Genomic DNA, 12673 nt, shown 5'->3' on the forward strand with positions numbered 1-12673 from the left:
ATAGATATTTTGTAGATTTTGCTTACCCATATTGTAACTAACAAATAGTCAGTTTAATAAAACACATAATCACATAATAGTAATCAGGAAAAATTAAGTATTTCTAAATACTTAATTAGCTTAATTCAGTGGCTCTGATACCACTTTATTTCTGTCACGGCCCCCGACCCGGTTTGACCCGTTTCAGGAGCCGCGGGACAGAAATCCCGTGATATTTATTTAATTGATTTTAGCAGCGGAAATTTATCAACAGGATCTTTTTAAAGCTAAAAACTTTCCCCGATTATTTTATTTCACAACTCGGGATAAAATCCCGGTAATTTACAATGACATGTTTTTACTGAGAAATCTTTATTTTTAGAAAACATATTTCTCTATTTTATAATGAGCCACTTTCTTAAGCTTGAAATGCTCCCTAGCACTTTTCCTGAATTACAATAGATCACCTGAAACATGTTTGAAAAAGGTTTTGTCAGCGGGAAATACTGAGTGAATCATTCTATTTATTTAAAATGACTCGTTTATTATAATTTACAGTATTAAGAGTTTTTACATATGTTTCTAATATCTACCAACTACCCACAGTATTTGTCACTCGACCGGATCTGTGACTGTGGTCATATCACCATTGGCTGCCCCAATGAATGACGTATATCACTTAATTTTAGGTTCGCCCACCTAAAGTGATTAAAACAGTAGTAATGTGCACAATACCCCACATACTGGCTGTAATTTGGTGATTACATAAACTTAATCACTGTAATTATAATTCTAAAAATAATTTGGAGTATTGTAAAACAGTTGATAAAAAGAGAATGACTCACATTGCAGATTTAACACGGACAGAATATGGTTTAGCCTTGTTAACCTAATTTAAATAATAATGCACACAAAACCGGGTTAGTGATCAATACAGCATTTACGATAACTCACGAGATCAAATTCTCACAACGAACGACAAAGTGCGATACTTAAACATCCATCGATTTAACGACGAATGACAAAGTATAACCCTAATGTGGGCGGCACTTAAACATCCATTGGATATATTGATCGGTCGGAAAATGAATCGTAATAGCGATCGAGTTATTACCCTGTTTTGCGGCAGCACTTCGTGATCAGTGTGTGTGTTTAATTGTAGTAATACTATGTTATCTCGACGTACAGGAAGCTTTTGGCCGTCGTTTCTAACACAGAATTCAATTGCCAATGTCTGCTATTTATACTGATTTTTTGGACACGCTTACGGACCGTATGCCATTTCCCTTTACGGTCCGTAAGGGATGCAGTCTAATTATATAGGCTAGCTGGGTTCGGGACAAGCCTTGCTGACTCATTTTTAAAACGAATTATAATCTGTACAACGAAAATTTGGTGATAATCATCACTAGGATTTACCCCCCTTGAGTTTTAGGGGCCCTGATCCTAATTCCAATTGTTCTGAAAATTTTAGGGTTAGTGCAGAATTACTTGGGTGTCTCAATTAGGGTTTTCTGATTGACTAATTATCATCCTAATTATGGATTTTAATAAGAGTTATTACATAACCTCAGGGGGTAAAATTGCAGTTTACTCTATAAATTATGTTCACTCGTATTCAAGTTCACAACGATGGCAATGTGATGAGTTTGGAACAGGTATTGATAATCCAAGTCCCATATTCACGGGATGGTAAAATTGTATACCATATACAGTCCAATACCTATTGGGTATGCATCGGGTAATTATTCATTGGGTATCAGATATACCCGTTAGTTAAAAATGATACGATATATGTCACTTTTACTACATATTTTCGATAACGTTATTACCTTAAGCACAAATGTGCACAAAAGACTTGACATTTACATATCAGTTTTAAACAAAAAGTTCTAACACATTTATATAGTATAATTACACTTCAAACTTTTTTTATTTATTTTAACTCATTATTTATATGAGTTTCTTATAGACATATTACACACAAGTTCCCAACATTAACACAAAGATACAAACTGGAACAACATGTAGAAGATATAACAATGAGAAACATAAGCTAGAAACCCAAGTTGTGGTTGCTTAAGGTTTACACAAAACTACCTAAGTAGAATTTAGGTTTTTCTTGGGAGAGTCTGAACCGACACGTATATGTTCTGGTGTCTTCTTTACCCACCATAAGTAAAAAACGGATGCTGCGATAAACAGCCCGGCGACAACTCCAAGTGTTAGTCCAACAATTCTTCCGAGTTGCTTCTTGTTACCGTTGGATGAACCCGAAAAGGTGGAGACTAGCAAATAAAACAAGATTATATTGTTACATAAACTTAACATTTATCAAAAAATTGGGGGGGGGGGGGGGCTAGATGTGGAAAATTGGACTGGTCGGGTGGGTTGACGAGTCTTTTTAAAACAAGTTATATTGTTGACACGTGTCAAAACGGGCTGGGTTGACCCAAAACGCTTTTGTATAACATTATTAGTTATTTTGTTGACAATTAGTAATACAATATTATTATTATAAAGCTAACCCGAAATGAAGGGGGAAACTAACCTTGAGAAACATATATAGCTGAGACCAACGGGCCAAAAGTGCTTTGAACCGGAATGCAGCAAGTTCCTTTCCCGGCCCACTTAAAATGAATGTCGATATTAGCGTTTGTTACGTTGGCTTCAAACAGTTTCACCAAAGCTCGTTTCACCCCGTATGCTTCTTCCTTTATGTTGAAATCTTGCACAACTCTTTCACCCTTTTCCAATTGATCCATCAAAAATTTAACAAAAATTTAACATGTACCAAACCCGTTCAAGAAGGAAAAATCTTTTGCTCATAGCAGAGGTGGCAATTTCGACCCATTTAGGTTGATTTGGAATATGCGTATCTCTAAGACCCCCCGTAGTGGGGCGTTTTTTATAAAAAAAATTCAAAAAAAACGCCTAATCACGCCCAAAGCCCATTACGGGGCGGCGTTTTGTGGCGTGTTCCGAGCAGAAAATGGTTTTGGCGTTTTTGTAATCACGCCATTGCATGCATTCTCATTTCCATTTTGGCCAATAAGAATATTCCACCTAATTTTTAGTTTAGTTTACTTTTATTTTTTTATATAATTGGGTAATCATTAATGGGGCATTATTGGGCATTATCCCACTACGCCTATTTGTGAAAAACGCCCGTAATGCCCATTTGCTGACTGGGATGACACGTGTCGCACAATGCCCATGGGTGGGGGCATTATTCATGTGCACCACTACACATGGTCTAACGGGCCAAACTGTTTAAAAATTTGCTTATACAAAAACAATCCATATTGGTCAAAAGTATCCAAAATTGTGTATTTTAATGCATAAAATCTCATGTAACATTTTCAAACTTTTTGTAATTATATTTAGCTCACTAATATTTTATAAAAAATTTGTACAAAATGTGTCTGGAGTCAACGAGACCTATTTTGACCCTTACAAAAAAACAATACCTGTTTTGACCCAGGCCCGTTTAGACTTTCGACCGTTTTGCCACTGCTATTTTATACTTTATAGCAAAGAATATGTACCTGGATATAAATGTCGAATAAGCGTTTTCCAAGGCCTCTCCACGACTCAGAATCATCCATTTGTATTTCAGAAAAATGAAGTTCAACATTATATCTTCCATTTCTCAACCCCAGCCCATAATACCTTAACGAGTTTGGCGAGACTCTTGCTGTTTTATATAACTCAGAGTCTAAAGTACCCGTGATTTGAGAAGCGGTTTGTGTTGTATATTGAGGCCCGTTCGGGTTGGATATGAAACTACCCGTGTTGCTTACCGCCCAATGGTTATTAGAACTCGTGTAGATCGATGAAGCCCCTAGGATTTCTGAATCATCATCAAAGGTAATACGGTAGGAAGATATTTGTTGCGAGCCACCACATTTGATAGCGAAAGAATCTGCATAGTAAAGTCAAATACTTGAAGTCAAACAAACTGATTTTCAACTTGAAAATTGACATGAATTCTTCAAAGTTTTATGTTTGTAAGAGTTAAATGCTTGGTTGGTCCCTGTGGTTTGTGAAAATTGCAAACTTGGTCCCAGTGGTTTACTAATTACACAAATGGTCCCTCTGGTTAACCAAAATTTCGGACTTAGTCCCTAGCTTTTTTAAAGTACATGGATGGTCCCTGACTTTGTAACGCATTTAGTCCCCAACTTTTGCCAGAAGTACATGAATAGTCCCTGTGGTATGCACTTTGTACACTTTGTAACGCATTTAGTCACTAAACATTGGGGACTAAATGCGTTACAAAGTGCAAACCCCAGGGACCATCCGTGAACTTTTGGCAAAAGTTGGGGACTAAATACGTTACAAAGTGCAAACCACATGGACCATCCGAATACTTTTGAAAAACTAGGGACTAAATCCAAAAATTTGGTTGATCATAGGGACCATCCGTGTACTTTTGGCAAAAGTTGGGGACTAAATACGTTACGAAGTGCAAACCACATGGACCATCCGAATACTTTTGAAAAACTAGGGACTAAATCCAAAAATTTGGTTGATCACAGGGACTATCCGTGTACTTTACTCTTAAATTTAAGTTCATAACAAGATAATAAGTGTGAGAAAGTGAAAGCATCAAAGCTCTAGTAATCGAATTTGACCATATAACTTGTACGATTTGACCTTGGAAGTCAAACTATTCAATATAGACGATTTAATGAATTATGTTCAGTAAAACTTACTGATTGGAACCTTTTCTATGCACTTGTTATCATTCAAAAGGCATCGTGAGATCTCAGACGCCTTCCTGCACCGGTTTTTAGTTTAAAAAAGTTAGGCCGTTTGACGTAAAAGTCCAAGAAAATGTAGAACACCGCGAAATTTTATATAAAACGTGGTATACCCGTCTAGTAAGCCATCTCCATTCACCAAAGTTCCTACAACATTCCTGTAAAAATAGTATATATTTATGTTTTTGAAAAAGTTTAAATATTCAAATGAATAAAAATATAAAATGTTGTTAAACTCACAATGACCGTTCAATTTTGGCGAAATTAGCAGGCAAGTTCCCGGTGATGGAGTTAAATGATATATCTCTGTCGCAAGATCATAACAAAAAACAGATAAATATAGAGTAAATTACAAAAATCGTCCTTTATGTATGTCACTTATTGCAAACTCATGTGGGGTCCATTTGGTCAGATTTAACCACAAAAACTAACTGAGTTAGGGCTAAAGGACATAACTTGCAAGGGTTTGCAAACATCGAGTATGTTTTCTGTAATTATTGAAGACAAAGGACACAGTTTACAATAAGTGACATACATAAATACATAAATGACGATTTTTGTAATTTACTCATAAATATAAGAAAGCGTAAAGGTAACCGAAAACACAACTTAGGAGCTTACAATGCCCGGAGCTGTGGAGTTATGATATTTGACGGGATCTCCCCCGTTAACATATTGCTTCCAAGATATCTGAAAACTCATATAATTCATGAGTTAGTACAATAATCGATTATATGAGACGGTTTAATGTGACAAAGATTGATAGACTTACAAGAAATGCAACGATTGTGAGTCTTGGAAAGTGTTCGGTATGCTGCCTGTTAACTTGTTGAAGCTCAAGTCCCTTCAAAAGATTTTCAAAAATCAAGAACATGAGACTAGATTAAGATCCTACCACACATTGTTGTAGCTTTGAAGGGGCCGGGAGGGGCGCCCAACCCCCGAACTTTTCGCTCGTTGGTGTTATATATGTAGTTTTCGTATATAAATTTTTGGGTATATACGTTTTCGACCCCCCGGTTCTATAGAATTTTTTTTTGTATATACGTTTTCGACCCCCCTGTCGAAAACGTCAAGCTTCGCCACTGCTACCACAGGCATTGCATTTGGCATACGGTGCAAAGTACTAGAGGTGGCAATTTAGACCCGTTTACTTATCAAATGGGCCAATTAAAAAAAAGGTAATATGGGAACGTGATTAACGGGTACACACTCAAACGGGTCGAAAGCCATTCTCAAAGTCTAGCTAAAACGCATTCAATACTGTTTATGCAAACAAATTAATGTGTTAATAGTTACAAGTATAGAAGGGAACTTACAGGGATTGTAAGTTAGGAAACGTGCCAATTTGTGGCGGAATTTCACCACTTACTCGGGAGCTTCTCAATGAACTACAAGACGATACTCGAGTTACATCATATATTCCTTAAACTTTCACTAATTTAGTACAAAAACGAATACGAAAAAAAGTTAAAAACACTACTTTTTGCATTTATGTGCAGTGAAAACCGAAAAGCTAAGTAAAAAATCATACAGAATTGAGAGGCTTGCCAAGTTAACCAGGAAATCAAGGGTCGAATCTTCACCACTGAGATCACCAATTCGCCTATACAAAAAAAGAAATGTATAAATAGACTGGATTATATTAACATATGATCACTTAAATCCTTAAATATTTATGAGTTTTACAAAACTGCTGAATAATCTTACAGGTCTTCGAGTTTAGTCAAAGCAGCATAACTGCTGGGAATCGGGCCTTCGAGATTTGTTCCTTCAAGTCTCCTGAAGAACACTAACCAAAATCCATTACCAAGAAACTAAACTTCCATAAACAAAATATATACATATATATATATATATATATATAGGGTAAGGATCCTGTACATTAATCCAGAAGTGTAAGAAGTGTGAGAAGTGTATTATAACACTATATATAACACTATATAACACCATATAAACACCGTATAACAATATGTAACACCATATAACACTATGTAACACTATATAACAATATATAACAATATACATCTATCATAGACATGCTATCAGACAAACTATAGTGTTATATTTGTTATATAGTGTTACATAGTGTTATATGGTGTTATATGGAATTACATAGTGTTATACCGTGTTTATATGGTGTTATATAGTGTTATAATACACTTCTCACACTTCTGGATTAATGTACAGGATCCTCAATCTATATATATATATATATATATATATATATATATGCTAGTCCTGCTTACAATGTTGTAAGATTTGTAAAAGTTCCAAAAAACTCCGGAAGCTTTCCAGTAAAACCGTTGTCTGATGCCCACCTGTTGTTAAGAAAAAAATTGTTAAAACAAAATACAATATTCTCATGCTAAAAAGATTAAAAAATTTTATGGAATCATTATGTTACACAGTGTGAAGGGATTTCAAGTTTGATAGTTCTTGAGGAATCGGCCCGCTAACTCCACTGCTGTCTATGTACCTAATTGACCAATATCATATAAAATCAAATCCTAGTAATTTCATATACGAGTTTACAGATTTAACCCATGAAACAAGATGAATATACTTACAGTTGCTCTAAGGAGGTCAACTTTCCTAAGTCAACAGGCAAGGGTCCATTAAAGTTGTTTGAACTGAAGCTTCTGAATGGCGGTAAAACAAGAAAATAAATATAAAATATAAAACGTGACACGGAGCTGATCCAAAAGCTAGCAGACTCATACTTGGACCAACTAGACGCAAACGGATGAAATAAAAATATGTAATTATGTTATAAAAAAAAAGAACTTAAAAAGTGTTTTGATAATCAAAGATTTTTACTAACAAGGATTTCAACTTGGTAAGCTTGCCAAACTCCACAGGCACGCGACCACTAAAATTGTTAATGCCAAGACTCCTGTAGATTAAAATTACTCTAACATTAAGTTAAATGCTTAATTTAGAGCCGGAACAGGTTTAAGATGGGATTTAGATTTACTAACAAATATTGCATTTTGAGCAAGTTTCCTATTTCCGGAGGGATAGAGCCACTTAGTATGTTCTGCCCGAGGTTCCTGCGCCAATTTAACGTTCAAAGTTACATCATCGGGTCACGTATAGTCTGACTTTTGACTTTTCGAGGTCAAATAAACTCATTTTCAACTAAAAGTTATTAGTCTCTCACAAGTCCATAAGCTCTGTAAGTTGAAACAGTTCTTGTGGGAGTTCACCAGAAATGTCCAAAGCATATATCTTCCTGCACGAAACAACCGAATAAATAAATAAATAAATAAATAAATAAATAATCAATATCAAATCTTTTATTATTACAGTAGAAGTTGCAAAGCGAAAAAAAAAACTGACAAGTGAGTTATATGGCAGATGTTGGCTGCACAATCGCAAGCGACCCGTGGGTTTGCGGACACTGGAGCCCATGGTGCGTCCGCGGTGCATGGATCAATAGTTATATTCAGCTTTGACTTCAAACCCCAGTAATCTATCAGCTTGTTGATAGCAGCCACTATGATCAGGACACAGATAATTATATTAGAAATTTTGCTAACGAGTCAGTGTTACGAACCAAATACTTCACACACACGGACCTTCACTGGGTTCGGTCGTTATTTGACCCGAAACTAGTTCGTTCATGGATAAAACTAAGAAACAGAAGCTCAGAATTCCCATAATTAAGCTCAGCTTTAAACTTCCAACTAATGAACATACACTAAGCCATGTTATTCTTCATCTATATATATACATACATACACATATATATATGTGTGTGTGTATTGTGTTTGAGAGGTCTAATGTCTAATGCATATGGTACAAGGGTGTGAACCCAAAAGAAAGGCCTACAAACACACAAAGACAATGAGACAAACAAGTGTTTGACTTGGTCAAGTTGACATCATCCTATCATTTTTTTTCTTTAATAATTTAGTCATTTTTCAACAGCAAGTGGCTAACAGGGAGCCATTGAAATGGAAGTTAAGTGTGTATTTATTTTTAAGAGTAAACTGCCATTTTGGTTTCTGAGGTTTGGTCACTTTTGACACTTTAGTTTAAAACTCAAACCTTTTAAATCTGGGTCCCTGTGGTTTCACTTTTATTGCCATTTTGGTCCAAAAATGAAATCAGCTGATATTTGGCTAATAAAATCCTGTTATTTTGTCCTTTTCCTCAGAGGCAAAATGGTCAAATATCAGTTGATTTCATTAATTTAATTAATAATGTGTTATAATAAAATTATATGATCATTTCCCCCTTAGGAAAAGGACAAAATAGCAGGATTTTATTAGCCAAATATCAGCTGATTTCATTTTTGGACCAAAATAATAAACGTGAAACCACAGGGACCCAGATTTAAAAGGTTTAAGTTTTGGACTAAAGTGCCAAAAGTGACAAAACCTCATGGACCAAAATGGCAGTTTACTCTATTTTTAATCTTGACTGTATTCTTCATATGAATTATGTGTCTTTTCATTACCTAAAATTTTAGCCCTACAATATTCACTATCCTGCAGAATTTCTTTATGATGTTTTGGTCCAAACTCAACTATTTAATATTTTCTGCCCACATTCTTGACGAAATGTACGACGCATAAGAATGATGTTTATTATGTCTCGTTCGTTCTTTGGCGTTGACTTTTCCGGGGTCAAAAGAAAACGCTTGCAGCGAAGCATGTATAATACGCTATACACCAAAAGAGAGAGGTGACAGGAAGTTTTCTACTTTTTTTAAACTGCAACCAGTTGAAATTAAAAATTTGGTAGAGGAGGACTGAAGACGAATTGACAAAACATAAGGACTGCCGGCCTATGAAAACACTAAAATACAAGATTAATTTAACTAAAGGTCATAGTCATAGTTGTTTCCACTAGAATTTAACATCAGATATTATGGAACAATAATTGCTTTTATAACATCTTTTTATAAGTTATTTAAAACCTGATGACAGGAAAGCTGATTTTTAGCATTTACTGATTGAGTGACATCAAAAGCCACCAGAAACTCTCATTGGATACTTTAATCAAACAGTTGTGGGGGTGCAAATTTCAATTTCTGTACAACATAACAAGAATTTGCGAGTTTTGATTTAGTCTAAACTCGGTTTGCTCAGCTTCAAATCGAACACGTTTAGCCAAGTGACTGGTGTTTCATTTGACATTTAACTTTACGCTTAGAGGCCGTTTGGCAACATCTAAATGGTTAAGTGCTGAACCAGTAAGATGTTTGAACCATTAAGTGCTGAACCAGTAAGAGGTCTGAACCATTAAGAGCCTGTATAATGCTTAACCGTTCAGAGGCAAATGTCTGACCAATTCAGATTAGATGTCTTAACCATTCAGACTTTGTATAAATCTTAACCATTCAGAGGCAAATGTCTGAACCATTCAGACATCTGCTCGTGAAACAAACAGTCTGAACCATTAAGTGCTGAACCAATAAGAGGTCTCATTAAGAGGTAAACAAACAGCCCCTTAGTTTTTAAATGTGTTTATATCACAACTTAAATAGATGGGGTATTTATCATTTATGTCAAAATCTGAAAGATTGAAATATGTTTTATCAAAGCTACAAGAAACTCTCATTGGGTACTTTTATGTTTTATCAAACAGCTGGGGTGGTGCTTATTAGGGTGCGAGAGGCGGTGTTACTTGATGAACCCGACGAACCCAAATCAACCAACCCTGGAGTGACTCCTCATTGCAACCCTTTTGAACCTGATTCGATCGTCACAGTGTTCTCACTTAACCGAACCCAATTTCTAACCCTTTTCCCACATGCTTCTTTAGTATCACTCTCGGGTTCACCAGCCAAAAAATTCATCCCGGTTCACACCAAGAATCCAAGATCTAATCGTGACGGTGTACCAAATGAACCCGACGAACCCAATTCCCATCACGAAGGCGCCCCCATACCCTAGGGGTGTGAATACGTTTCGGTTTAATCCAAATCCAGTTGTGATCAATGTCAAGCTGAAACCACAAACATGTTTAGCCAGAGGATCCATGCTTAGTTCAATTTCATACTTATTTAGTTATTTCCTTAAAACATGTTTTATCTCATAACTTAAACTAATCACTTATTCCATACAATCGCTAGGCGCTAGTCGGCTGGTAAGGTATCGACTAGCATTTCATACAATCGCTAGGCGCTAGTCGGCTGGTGGGGTATCGACTACTGATTAATCAGGATTAATAGGAATTAATCGTGATTAACCGGATTGAGGTTCTATATGTATACATACACATTTGTACATGTATTTTTTTAAGTAAACATGTTTTAACACCTTCTTCAATCCATATTTTCAAATAGATAGAATTAATTGCGGGAATTTACAACTTTTGGTCAAGAATCTGGCCAAAATCACTAGACTGCCACTAGGGGTGCAAACTAGCTGAGCTACTCGCGAGCTACTCGAGCTCGGCTCGAAAAAAAGCTCGAACGAGCCGAGCTTAAACGAGCTCGAGCTCGAGCCCGAGCCTAAAAACAAGCTCGTTTAGTAAACGAACCCGAGCCCGAGCTTTGCTTATCGAGCTCAAGCCGGCTAGCGAGCCTAATCGAGCTTTCTGTTTATATATTTTTTTATTAATATATTAAACATATATTTATATAATAATAATTACCATTTATATAAATATAAAAAAATAACTAAATTATATGCATAATAATAATTATAACTAATATAAATTAAATTAATAAATACTAAACGAGCCGAGCTCAAACTTGAAAAATTACCTTCGAGCCGAGCTCGAGCTTTAGAAATAAAGCTCGAATTGAGCCGAGCTTGAGCTTTCATATGTTAAACGAGCTCGAACTCGGACTCGGCTGGTTTGCACCCCCCTAACTGCCACTGATTAATTAGCCAATTAGATAAAAATTACTCAGTGAACCTCAGACTAGCGATTAATCGACGACTAATCAGAGTCTTAGTCGGGATTTTTACAACCAAACCAAACCAAACCAAAAATATTATTTCACAAGTAATAACAACTTCATTACAAATATAATCCGAATCCAAACCCGAATCCGAAAAGATTACACAAATTATTGAACAGGAAGGACCTTGTTAACAATCTCCTGACTCAAAGCAGCAATCTGCGAATCCAAACTCTTAATCGTCTCTTCCTTCTGCTTCTCCAAGTTCCCCAACGCCTCCTGCAACTCCGCCTCCACCTTCTTCCTTCCCTCCGCCAGCTTCGCATCCACCTCCGCCGCCGTCTCCTTCTTCATCTTATTCAACGCCGCCGATATCTCCGCCCGCGCCGCCCTCATCACCGCCGCCGCCTGCTCCTCCAGCTGCTTCACCTCCGTTGACGTGTCCTTCACGCTACTCAACTTCTCCTTGATTTCCGCGTCTCGCTTGTCCATGAAGTTGCCTAAAGGTGAGTAATATAGTTTGTCGAGTGTGAACATGAGGAAGAGGAACTCTGCGGCGATGATTGGGAGGGTTAGGTCGAAGTCGAAGAGTTGTGCTTTTTCGAATTCTTCGGCGAGGGAGGGGAGGGGTGTGGCGGCGAGGGTGGTGGCGATGGTGGTGGCAATGGTTAGGGTTTTGGGAGGGATGGAGAAGGAGAATTTGGGAGTGAGGGTGGTAAGGGAGGGGATGGGGGTGGGGGTTGATTTGGGGGTGGGTGGGGAGGTGATTAGGGTTTTGGAAGAGGCCATGATCATGTTAGCCATTGTGGATGAAGAATGCAGAGTTGAGAGAACTGGTTGTGGTGGTGGTGGTTGTGTGAGTGTTGTTGATTGAGTGTGTAGAGATTGGGAGATGATGAGAGGAATATGGCTGGCTTATCTTGTTCTAGCATTCTCTGCCACACAAAATGATATGAGGTTATCATTTTTGCTAACAAAAATGGAAAATCAGAAGTGAACTAGATCTCTATGTCCAAAATTGTCATTTCACTTTAAAAATTAAACGGATATTGGATTTAAATAACTT

At 36.7% G+C, this 12673-nt stretch overlaps 2 protein-coding genes across 2 annotated transcripts; both read right to left on the reverse strand.

The window, feature by feature from the left end:
• Window positions 1-1890: 1890 nt before the first annotated feature.
• Window positions 1891-8538, reverse strand: LOC110898548 (probable LRR receptor-like serine/threonine-protein kinase At1g56130). The gene is made up of 19 exons (XM_022145342.2): window positions 8327-8538; window positions 8088-8244; window positions 7909-7980; window positions 7727-7798; window positions 7570-7641; window positions 7316-7387; window positions 7153-7224; window positions 6995-7066; window positions 6456-6527; window positions 6280-6351; window positions 6065-6136; window positions 5518-5589; window positions 5367-5435; window positions 4986-5051; window positions 4859-4903; window positions 4698-4762; window positions 3528-3904; window positions 2531-2726; window positions 1891-2267 (listed from the first exon to the last, which is right to left on the reverse strand). Exons 1-19 carry the CDS (start codon window positions 8406-8408, stop codon window positions 2080-2082), a joined length of 1965 nt encoding a protein of 654 aa, XP_022001034.1. The 5' UTR covers window positions 8409-8538; the 3' UTR covers window positions 1891-2079.
• A 3141-nt stretch (window positions 8539-11679) lies between these two features.
• LOC110898552 (ATP synthase subunit b', chloroplastic) lies at window positions 11680-12556 on the reverse strand. The gene has a single exon (XM_022145344.2). The coding sequence runs from the start codon at window positions 12409-12411 to the stop codon at window positions 11776-11778; it is 636 nt and encodes a 211-aa protein (XP_022001036.1). The 5' UTR covers window positions 12412-12556; the 3' UTR covers window positions 11680-11775.
• Between the last annotated feature and the right edge of the window lie 117 nt (window positions 12557-12673).

Source organism: Helianthus annuus, chromosome 13 (assembly GCF_002127325.2).
Source record: "Helianthus annuus cultivar XRQ/B chromosome 13, HanXRQr2.0-SUNRISE, whole genome shotgun sequence".
NCBI classification, from domain to species: Eukaryota; Viridiplantae; Streptophyta; class Magnoliopsida; order Asterales; family Asteraceae; genus Helianthus; species Helianthus annuus.